Source organism: Guillardia theta, assembly GCF_000315625.1.
Source record: "Guillardia theta CCMP2712 unplaced genomic scaffold GUITHscaffold_162, whole genome shotgun sequence".
Lineage (NCBI taxonomy): Eukaryota > Cryptophyceae > Pyrenomonadales > Geminigeraceae > Guillardia > Guillardia theta.
The window spans coordinates 7,236-18,007 of record NW_005434513.1 but is presented as its reverse complement, the minus strand read 5'-3'; the positions used below and the strand labels follow the sequence as shown (position 1 = coordinate 18,007).

Here is a 10,772-nt window from a genome sequence, read left to right as displayed (position 1 = left end):
AGGAGGAGGAGGAGGAGAGAGTTTTGTCTCCTCCGGCTGGTTGATCTTGATTAAACGTTTGGTCAGTGGTGATGGTGGAAGAGTCGTAGATGAAGTGATAGTCGAATGCAATGTCCATGAGAAATTCTGGGAGGCAAAAGTAAGAAAGTCTGAGATAGAAGAAGAAAAGAGGAGGAGAGGAGGAGAGGAGGAGAGGAGGAGAGGAGGAGAGGAGGAGGAGAGGGGGAGAGGAGGAGAGGAGGAGAGGAGGAGAGGAGGAGAGGAGAGGAATAGCAAGACAATCAACAGAAGGAGAGGAGCAGGAGGAAACGAGAGAAATGACCATTGTAAGAGCGGAGAGAGTACAAATATCGTCAACCTGGGTCGTTCAAAACATTCCTGTCGTTGAGAGGGAACTTCGTGATCCACTTGTTGTTCACAGGGAAGTTGTACTTGAACGAAGAGATGGACGTCGGAGGCATCAGAGTCGAGCAAGACTGTCGAGCTGTGAGGTAGTCTTCTATCACCATCGCACAAACTTTCGTCAGGTCTGTCGTCTCCGCACATGAGCTGACGTTGGCCTGTCTGAATATGGTCCACTGATCCCAGTCGTTCATGTCGTACTGCTTCGAGGGCTTGGGGGCTACGGGGGAGACGATGTCTGGGCAGAGCGGCCTCTCCTGCTGCTTGCTCAGGGGGTTGAAGAAGAGCGAAGCCTGTAAGTTGAGCTTGTCAACGTTCGCCGCCGGCTCCTGGAAAGTTCCTTGACTCCTGTCACGCGGGTTGTACGGGTTTCCGCTGCCTACCACGAGGAGCTCTTGAACAGAGTACACCTTGACACTGAACTCATCGTCACATCCGATGAATCTCTTGGTTGTGGACGATGATTGTGTAGCAACAACATAAACTTCATCTCCTTGGTACACATCCTCTCTGATCTGCTCAACAAGCTCGACTACCCGCGTCGAGTTGTCAAACGACTTCACCGAGTACACAAAGTGCTTTCCCCTTGACAGCACGTGCAGACTCGGGACAGAGCAAGAGGCGTTGCAACTTGAAACGAAGTCTCTCGACCCTCGGAACAAACTTGCACTCGTGACGTTCAAGACCATCGACCCTTGCATCGCATCTGAAGACAAGAAAGCTGTCTGCCCCAAGTTGACCACTGCGTGCTGTTTCATGAACAGCGTCTGAACATACCTGTCTGTTCCTGTCCAATCAACTCGCTGCATCCTGCTGACCTGAGAGATGTGGAAAGTACGTCCACTGATATGCACGTCGTAACCCGAACTGTTTCCACCCTGCTCACTGATGGTGGGGAAATAGAAACCAGTACGAAGAACGTCAGGGAAAATCTGCTCGGCATTGACTGGCAAGAGGACTGTAAGACTGACAGAGGAAGTTGACACGACACTGGCAAGTTCACCGACCAGACCGTAAGGACAGGAGCGAGAAGGGTTAAGAGCAAAGGTGAGGTCTCCTCGAGGAAAGATGATGGAGGAAGTTGTTGCTCGCCCGGGGCTGAGTGAGAAAGTTGCGAGTCCTTCGGGAGTTTGTGAGACACTGCGGATGAAGACCTGAAGGTTGAGAGTGAATGTCTTCGATCATCATCATCTCCACCACCATCTCCATCATCTCAATCATCATCATCATCTCAATCATCATCATCATCTCCATCATCATCATCATCATCATCATCATCATCATCATCATCATCATCATCATCATCATCATCATCTCCATCATCATCATCATCATCATCTCCATCATCTCAATCATCATCATCATCTCAATCATCATCATCATCATCATCATCATCATCATCATCATCATCATCATCATCATCATCATCATCATCTCCATCATCATCATCATCATCATCTCCATCATCTCAATCATCATCATCATCTCAATCATCATCATCATCATCATCATCATCATCATCATCATCATCATCATCATCATCATCATCATCTCAATCATCATCATCCTAAGCACCTCCATCCTCCATCCTCCTCCTCACCTCATCCGACCATCTCCCCATCCTCATCACTGCCAGAAGCATATCGCCCTGCTTTTGCGGGCTGGGAAACTTCAGCTCCTGCCGCACCCATCCCCGCAGCAGCACTGAGCTAGCGTTCCCTTCCTCTCTTACCCTCCCCCATCCCATCTCCTGATCCTGACAGTTGAGGTCCGAGGGGATCCAGGCTAGAGCTGGAGGGTTACACAAGATGCTTCGGTCCGGTCCCATCATGTACGCGCGTCCTCCGAACAGCGTGTCCCCTGGGCACTGTTCGCAGACTGGAGAGGAGGAGGAGGAGGAGGAGGAGGACGAGGACGAGTACTCCGCCATGTCCCCTTGGTAGCCGAGGAGGACGGTGTCTCCAGGGAGGTGGAGGGAGCCGGCAGGGCAGCCAGAGGAGACAGTGAGAGTGACTAAAAAATCCTTCCAACACCTTCCCATGACGGAGCAGTAGGGTCCATAGGCATAGCTGCTGTCACATCCTGTCTCAGCGATGCTCGGGCCCTGTCGGATACCAGCAAGACAGTCTACGTCGACGCTCCCGCATTCACAGTTGCATGCTCCGTCGCCGTACCACTCCAACGGGCAGACCCAGGAGCCCGAGGAGGAGTTGGGAGGCGGAGAGAGGAGAGAGGAGAGGTCAGTCGGGATGCGAGACTGAGTTGAGAGGTTGGAGACTCTGTCAATGAACAACAGCTGTTGTCTGCGGTCCGCTGAAGAAGATACTGACCTGACCCGAACCCTTTCGTAGATAGCAAAACACTCAATCAAGATGTCAAAAGGAGTGTCAGGCCATGTGAAGACACCTGGCAAGACAAGACAAGTGTCGTTGAGTTGATCGAAAGGAACACCGCGGATGTAGGTAGAGGTGAAGCTCGAAGATCCATCGCATGTTGCCTGCTGGACAGTGTAGTTGAAGTTGTTGACGTAGTTGATCACATAGCTCCAATCCATGAAGTTTGTCTTGTCCGAGACCACAAGAGGAACTCCTGGTGAAATCTGCTTGCTCAGAAAGCCGTCAAGAGACGACCTCGTATAATTCTTCTTAACTGTCACGAGGTTGATGTTGTACTTGAAAGTTCCGTCAGATCCGAAACTCTGTGGAATCCATATGATGTCGCTACTGGCTTGCGCATCGAAGAAATCTTTGGACCTGTACTTTGCAGAAGTGATGAGACCGTTGTTGGCAAGGGTTTGAAACTCTCCCTCGTTGTAAAGGCCAATGTAAAGCTGGCATCTCTTCAATGTCTTGATCTGACTTGGATCAAACCTGAGAAGAAGCATCACTGAGTGATCCTGGAATGCTGTTGTCTGCAGCAGACTGCCTGACTGCAACAACCGAACGATCTGCAAAGTCTCCACTGAGTTGACAACCTGTGAGTAGAGTCTGGTAGCCTGCAAGTTCAACTGCACGTCGGGGCGATCGTTCGCTACAGTCTTCTGCACCCTCTGGTCAAAACTGTTGAGCGGGACCTCATGGTTGGTAGAGATGGCGAAGCCAACGGGCGTGCTTGACAAGTCGGAAGTGAAAGTCTTGTGATAACCGTTGAGGTCAGTGATGTCAACTTTGAAGATTGCGCGCTTGTCAGTCGTTCTCTGGAAGGAAATTATCTTCTCGTCAAACGTCAGCACCAACGACGGGTTGTAGAACTGCTGCCATGTCTGCACTGACAGCTGCCCTGTGCTGTTGCCAACCTTCCTGTTCATGTACAACCCGTTGAGCTGAGCATGTCCCCCTAGCCTGATAGATGACTGCAGAGTCGCCCAGGTCGAGATGGTCAGTGCAAGGAGGGTGAGGGAGACGAATGCCGTGACGAGGGTGACGAGGGTCCCAGCGGTTGTCTTGGGCCTTTTCGTGGGGTCGTCAAGGGAGGAGAGACCGTAGCGATCGAGGAGGTAGATAACCTGCCTTAGTGACAGAGGAACCTTCAAGTCAGTTTCCCCTCCTCCCATCGTCTACGTGCGTCCTCAAACCCCGAATGAGCGGGAGATCTTCGAGATCAGATGACGTCGAGCACTGACACTGGCATTCAAGAGCACCTTGACTGGCCTGAACTCTTCACATTTGACCTGCAGCAAGCAACGTCAACAGAGGCCCCCGTTGTCGTCCTTGTCTGTTTTCTCCCCACCATCATCTTCCAACATACGCTCCTCCTTTCTCCGTTCGCTCTAACTTTGATTTGTGAAAATTTTGAGGCTGAGAGTTGTGCATGGAGGTGGAATGAGGACGAGGATGGAGGAGGAAGGGAAGCAAGCGAAGTCGTGTCAATGAGATGAAACGGAGTGAACACAAGGTTAGAACACCTATCTTCTTCCTCTGCCTTCCTCCTGCTCCTGCTCCTGCTCCTGCTCCTGCTCCTGCTTCTGCTCCTGCTCCTGCTCCTGCTCCTGCTCCTGCTCCTGCTCCTGCTCCTGCTCCTGCTCCTGCTCCTGCTCCTGCTCCTGCCCCTGCTCCTGCTCCTACTACTGCTGCTGGTGCTGGTGCTGGTGCTGGTGCTGGTGCTGCTACTACCACTACCACTACTCCTACTCCTACTCCTACTCCTACTCCTCCTCCTCCTCCTCCTCCTCCTCCTCCTCCTCCTCCTCCTCCTCCTCCTCCTACTACTACTACTACTACTACTACTACTCCTCCTCCTCCTACTACTACTACTACTACTACTACCACTACCACTACTACTACTACCACAACCACCACAACTACCACTACTACTACTACTACAATTGCTACTACTACTACTACTACTACTCCACGCCTTCCACCTCCTACTACTACTACTCAGCCTTCCTTCTACTCCTGTGCCTTCCTCCTCCCCACCTCCTCCTTCTCGTCTCTTCATGCCCACTTTCCAGCCTGCTGTGCCCATCGGGGCATTCACCCTATTACAGGCTCGCTGGGCGTGAGCCACGTACGATGGTGTACCAAAGGTACTGGTGTATGAGGGGGATGAGTGACAGCGCAACATGTCGGCTGTAGGAGGTAGCAGATCGAGCAAGAGGAGAAGGCTGGAGGGATCAGACGAGGCGAGAGAGGAGAGAGAAATGGAAGCAAACGCAAAGAGAGCGAAGAAGAGATCGCCAACACAAGGAAGTACATGCGAGCATGGACGGCGGCGATCGAGATGCAAGGAGTGCGGGGGCGGCAGCATATGCGAGCACGGGCGGGTCCGATCAGGATGCAAGGACTGCGGGGGCAGCAGCATATGCGAGCACGGGCGGGTCCGATCAGTATGCAAGGGCTGCGGGGGCAGCAGCATATGCGAGCACGGGCGGGTGAGATCGGTCTGCAAGGGCTGCGGGGGGGGCAGCATATGCGAGCACGGGCGGCGGCGATCGCATTGCAAGGGATGCGGGGGCAGCAGCATATGCGAGCACGGGCGGCAGCGATCGGGATGTAAGGAGTGCGGGGGCAGCAGCATATGCGAGCACGGGCGGGTGAGATCGGTATGCAAGGGATGCGGGGGCACCAGCATATGCGAGCACGGGCGGCGGCGATCGGGATGCAAGGGATGCGGGGGCAGGAGCATATGCGAGCACGGGCGGGAGCGATCAACATGCAAGGAGTGCGGGGGGGGCAGCATATGCGAGCACGGGCGGCGGCGATCGCATTGCAAGGGATGCGGGGGCAGCAGCATATGCGAGCACGGGCGGGAGCGATCGAGATGCAAGGAGTGCGGGGGCAGCAGCATGTGCGAGCACGGGCGGGAGCGATCGAGATGCAAGGAATGCGGGGGCAGCAGCATATGCGAGCACGGGCGGGTCCGATCGCAATGCAAGGGATGCGGGGGGGGCAGCATATGCGAGCACGGGCGGGTGAGATCGGTCTGCAAGGGATGCGGGGGGGGCAGCATATGCGAGCACGGGCGGGTGAGATCGGTATGCAAGGGATGCGGGGGCACCAGCATATGCGAGCACGGGCGGCGGCGATCGGGATGCAAGGGATGCGGGGGCAGGAACATGCAAGGAGTGCGGGGGCAGCAGCATATGCGAGCACGGGCGGCGGCGATCGCATTGCAAGGGATGCGGGGGCAGCAGCATATGCGAGCACGGGCGGCAGCGATCGGGATGCAAGGAGTGCGGGGGGGGCAGCATATGCGAGCACGGGCGGGTGAGATCGGTATGCAAGGGATGCGGGGGCACCAGCATATGCGAGCACGGGCGGCGGCGATCGGGATGCAAGGGATGCGGGGGCAGGAGCATATGCGAGCACGGGCGGGAGCGATCAACATGCAAGGAGTGCGGGGGGGGCAGCATATGCGAGCACGGGCGGCGGCGATCGCATTGCAAGGGATGCGGGGGCAGCAGCATATGCGAGCACGGGCGGGAGCGATCGAGATGCAAGGAGTGCGGGGGCAGCAGCATGTGCGAGCACGTGCTGCATTGATTATTATTTCTCAATACCAAGGGACAGAGAATGAGACCACGGGCGGGTCCGATCGCAATGCAAGGGATGCGGGGGGGGCAGCATATGCGAGCACGGGCGGGTGAGATCGGTCTGCAAGGGATGCGGGGGGGGCAGCATATGCGAGATTAAAGGTGAATAACTCCAGTCAAAACTCTCCTATAAACAAGGACCACCTCCCCTCACTTGTATCGGGCGGCAATGTAGCGCAATGCTGGCAGGGAAGAAGATAAGAGCATTTCTAGCCTCGGCAGGATCGTCAACAACCCCTTGAGGGGGTCTGTCCTTCCCTTGCTGTGTGTGCCACGAGCGTTGATGTTTGTGTTGCATCTCAAGTAACTTCATACCTCTACTCTTCACCTCTGTGTGCGATCCAGCGGACTCCGAGTGCCTTGAGCACTCGCTACGGTAGACGTCAGCAGCCCGTGTAGCTTCGAGTGCTGAACGGCCCCGCTGGATCACATGGATCTTATAATGGATCTTATATTAGAGCCCAGATTTGCCGAGCCCTAAACTTAGAAATTGTAACCGTTCTGGAACGGTACGGTACTATGTAAACACTCTTATCTCAGAAGTCAATCACCTACCTGCTCTCCGAGGCTCACTTCGCTACTGCATCATGACAATCCATCAGCCCGACAGCGCCTTCCGAGCACGGGTGGCTTCCCTCATCCTGAGCCTGAGCTCGCGCGAGGGCCAGCGGGTGTCTGCCCGTACAGCAAGGAGCACTCTAGCCCGGGCCTTCAACCGGGTCTCATCCGAGTCAGTGAGAGTCAGTTGGTGGCAATAACGGCTGAGGTTCTACAACCGGTATGATTGTGGGGTATCTTTGGGGTACCTTTTATCGAAGGGGTGCCACCGGGTCTTTGAACTTCGGAAGTTTTGCTGGTATTGGGACGGCCCGACTTTCCCCCCGGCTGGACAGTGCGTGCTGCAGGTCGTGCCTGCCGTGCTGCCTCCTCCGTTTGCTAGTATTTTATTGAGGCGGGTTTGTAGGGGCTTCTCCGGTTCGTTTGCACTCCGGTTTGCCTTCGCTTTTTCAGTCATTAAAAGTACAGAACCACACCGTGGCATTTGGAGGCGGTGTATGGGGACCCTGGCTTCACAAGTTCACCATTTGCGTGCTCGTCTGTTTCGGCAGTAGCCTTGCGCTACTGCTCTTTGTCCTGATCCTTGTTCCCCTGCTTGTCGTGCCTGCCGTCGCTTGCGTGGTTGGAGTAGCGGTTTTGCTGCCTCCTCCGTTTCCTGGTTTTTTTCTTGAGGCGGGTTTGTAGGGGTATCTCCTTTTCCTCCTTGTTTGCTCCGGTTTGCCTTTCCATTTTCAGTCAATAAAACTTTTAAAAAGAGATCAAAAAAACAAAAAGGAATCAGTGACATGTCGGCTGCCGGCGGCAGCAGGTCGAGCAAGAGGAGAAGGCTGGAGGGATCAGACGAGGCGAGAGAGGAGGGAGGAGAAGAAATGAACGCAAAGAGAGCGAAGAAGAGATCGCCAACACGAAGAAGTACATGCGAGCATGGACGGCAGCGATCGAAATGCAAGGAGTGCGGGGGCAGCAGCATATGCGAGCACGGGCGGGTCCGATCGGGATGCAAGGGATGCGGGGGCAGCAGCATATGCGAGCACGGGCGGCAGCGATCGGGATGCAAGGAGTGCGGGGGCAGCAGCATATGCGAGCACGGGCGGGTGAGATCGCAATGCAAAGACTGCGGGGGCAGCAGCATATGCGAGCACGGGCGGGTCCGATCGCATTGCAATGGATGCGGGGGCGGCAGCATATGCGAGCACGGGCGGGAGCGATCGAAATGCAAGGGATGCGGGGGGGTCAGCATATGCGAGCACGGGCGGGAGCGATCGGGATGCAAGGACTGCGGGGGGGGCAGCATATGCGAGCACGGGCGGCGGCGATCGAGATGCAAGGGATGCGGGGGGGGCAGCATATGCGAGCACGGGCGGGTCCGATCGGTCTGCAAGGGATGCGGGGGCAGCAGCATATGCGAGCACGGGCGGGTGAGATCGGGATGCAAGGAGTGCGGGGGCAGCAGCATATGCGAGCACGGGCGGCGGCGATCAGTATGCAAGGAGTGCGGGGGCAGCAGCATATGCGAGCACGGGCGGGAGCGATCGAGATGCAAGGGATGCGGGGGCAGCAGCATATGCGAGCACGGGCGGGTGAGATCGAGATGCAAGGGATGCGGGGGAGGGAGCAGCAGGTACAAGCAGGGGAGGAGCTGATCAGGTGCGGACAAGATGTAGCTGTGTAGCAAAGATGACTGGCTTGCAGGCCCAGGAGGAGGAGGTGGGCGCCGGGGGCTTGTTGGGTTCGTACTAGTCAGATAGCACTCGGAGGTTTTTGATAACTACCCGAGCCAGTCGGGAGCATATGCTCATGTGGTAAACGCTGGGTGTAAAAGTTGCTATTCGGGGGTAGTCGACCTTCGGGGTTGGAACAACCGATGGTGTGACAATGTAAAAATCAGTGAAAACTTTCCTATAAACAAGGACCACCCCTCACTTGTATCGGGCGGTCTCATGTCTGGATCCATGACAGTGAACCGGGCCGCCGGCCCAGGCCGGCCCGGGCTGCCGGGGCTGCGGGCAGCTGGGGGCCCGGAGCCTCGGAGTCTCTCTCAGAGTCTGTTTGTCAAAAAAAAAAACCTAACGATTTGACCACCACCGGTGATACTCACCGTGTGCCGTTGAAACATGTTGGAAGGAAAGGAGAAGAGAGAGAAAGGTGCTTTCATGATCAGATAGACAAGAGATTGCTACCTCCAACTACATTGAGTTGAGCAATCCACCACATCACTGTCATGCAGCAAGCAGAACAAGGAGGGGGGAAGGTTCTACCTCCTGCCCTCTGGCAGGGAGCACCTCCCGCGTGCACAAGGTTTGTGATGCAGAGCAGTCGCGCGCCAAAGAAGGGGGGCTTCACAGCGTTCGAGCGCGCCATGGACGAGATGGCAATGCGGGCAGTGACGGACAGGCCGAGCTTTCGTCGTCGGAGTTTGTTCTCGAAGCTGCAGGCCAGCCCGAAGGCGAGAGGGAACAGCGTCGTAGCCGACAAGGAGATGGGAGAGCTCTCTGTCCAGAACTCGTCCGGGAGCTCCGTCAAGGCGTTTGACCCATCAAGTCCTAAGACGGGACCAGGAGCGGCGATGAGGGAGCAGGGGGCGAAGAAGCTCAGGGTGAAGGGCATGTCGAGAATCTCTATGCTCGCAGTAGGGACAGAGGAGACGCTTGACAAGCGCGCGACCAAGGTGCAAGAGGCGTTTGGGAGGCAGGAAGTGGAAGAGGGAGAAGGAGGAAACGAAGATGTTCCCGGGGAGAGCAAGCTGGCGAAGTTTGGAGAGGAGAGGAGGGGAGAGAGCGGTCTACAGCAGGTAGAAGTTGGGATGCGCGTCCGGGCTTTCCTGCGGGGCAAGTGGAGGTTGACGCAGGTACTGACAAAGTCCGGAGAGAATGTCAGGCTGCACTGTGTTGGTGAGAGCTCACAGGTACGAGACTGTCAGAGTTTTGTGAGTGAACGCAGTTGACAACGTGGTAAACAGTTTGACCAGTGGGTCTCCTTGCGGGAAACTCCCTTCCAGGCCATCCCACTGTCAGTGAAGAAGGACCTTCATCCTATCAACAAGTTGGTTCAGAGCATCGACGAGGATGCGGAGGTGATGAAAAGAGAGATCTCCCTGATAAGGAACAGCGCAAGGCCTCCCTCCTTGAGATCGACTCCGAAGAAGAAGCATGAGCAACAAGAAGCTGTGAGATATGATTGGAGATGTGCGCCTGCTGACCCTTTGCTTCTTCTCTTCTCCTCTCCTCTCCTCTCCTCTCCTCTCCTCTCCTCTCCTCTCCTCTCCTCTCCTCTCCTCTCCTCTCCTCTCCTCTCCTCTCCTCTCCTCTCCTCTCCTCTCCTCTCCTCTCCTCTCCTCTCCTCTCCTCTCCTCTCTTCTCCTCTCAGCAACCTGCCGAGCGTTCAAACGCAGAGAACGAGGACAAGATGGCAGTTGTAGAGGAAGCGGATGAATTCACCCCCAACAACGTGAGTAACTTACCAGAACTTCCTTCATCCCGTCAAGGATCGTCTACAGACTTGGGTGAGATCAATATCTGTTACTTGCCACAAGAAATCTCTTTCACTCATCGTCACACATAATATCCAACAATGATATTACTATCACAATCCTTTTGATCTTCTTATCATCTTCTATTATACTTCTCCTTCTTCTACATCTCTTCCTCTTCCTCTTCTTCCTTCTTCTCTTCCTCCTCCTCCTCTACCTCTTCCCCCCCACCACACTCTCTCCCTCTCACGCTCTCTCTCTCTCTCTCTCTCTCTCTCTCTCTCTCTCTCTCTCTCTCTCTCTCTCTCT

At 55.3% G+C, this 10,772-nt stretch overlaps 4 protein-coding genes across 4 annotated transcripts; 2 read left to right on the top strand and 2 right to left on the bottom strand.

The window, feature by feature from the left end:
* Positions 1 to 353: 353 nt before the first annotated feature.
* On the bottom strand, positions 354 to 1,211 carry GUITHDRAFT_119887 (hypothetical protein; the record flags this gene model as incomplete). The annotated part of the gene is made up of 1 exon (XM_005820827.1): positions 354 to 1,211. One exon carries the CDS (start codon positions 1,209 to 1,211, stop codon positions 354 to 356), a length of 858 nt encoding a protein of 285 aa, XP_005820884.1.
* A 2,067-nt stretch (positions 1,212 to 3,278) lies between these two features.
* Positions 3,279 to 4,075, bottom strand: GUITHDRAFT_155899 (hypothetical protein; the record flags this gene model as incomplete). Its single annotated transcript, XM_005820826.1, has 1 exon — positions 3,279 to 4,075. A coding segment is annotated over exon 1 (670 nt), but the record flags the coding sequence as incomplete, so codon positions are not given.
* A 969-nt stretch (positions 4,076 to 5,044) lies between these two features.
* Positions 5,045 to 8,112, top strand: GUITHDRAFT_80955 (hypothetical protein; the record flags this gene model as incomplete). The annotated part of the gene is made up of 2 exons (XM_005820825.1): positions 5,045 to 5,815; positions 7,972 to 8,112. Coding segments are annotated over 2 exons (912 nt in total), but the record flags the coding sequence as incomplete, so codon positions are not given.
* A 1,187-nt stretch (positions 8,113 to 9,299) lies between these two features.
* On the top strand, positions 9,300 to 10,147 carry GUITHDRAFT_119885 (hypothetical protein; the record flags this gene model as incomplete). The annotated part of the gene is made up of 3 exons (XM_005820824.1): positions 9,300 to 9,899; positions 9,954 to 10,067; positions 10,109 to 10,147. The coding sequence occupies 3 exons, from the start codon at positions 9,300 to 9,302 to the stop codon at positions 10,145 to 10,147; spliced, it is 753 nt and encodes a 250-aa protein (XP_005820881.1).
* Positions 10,148 to 10,772: the final 625 nt, after the last annotated feature.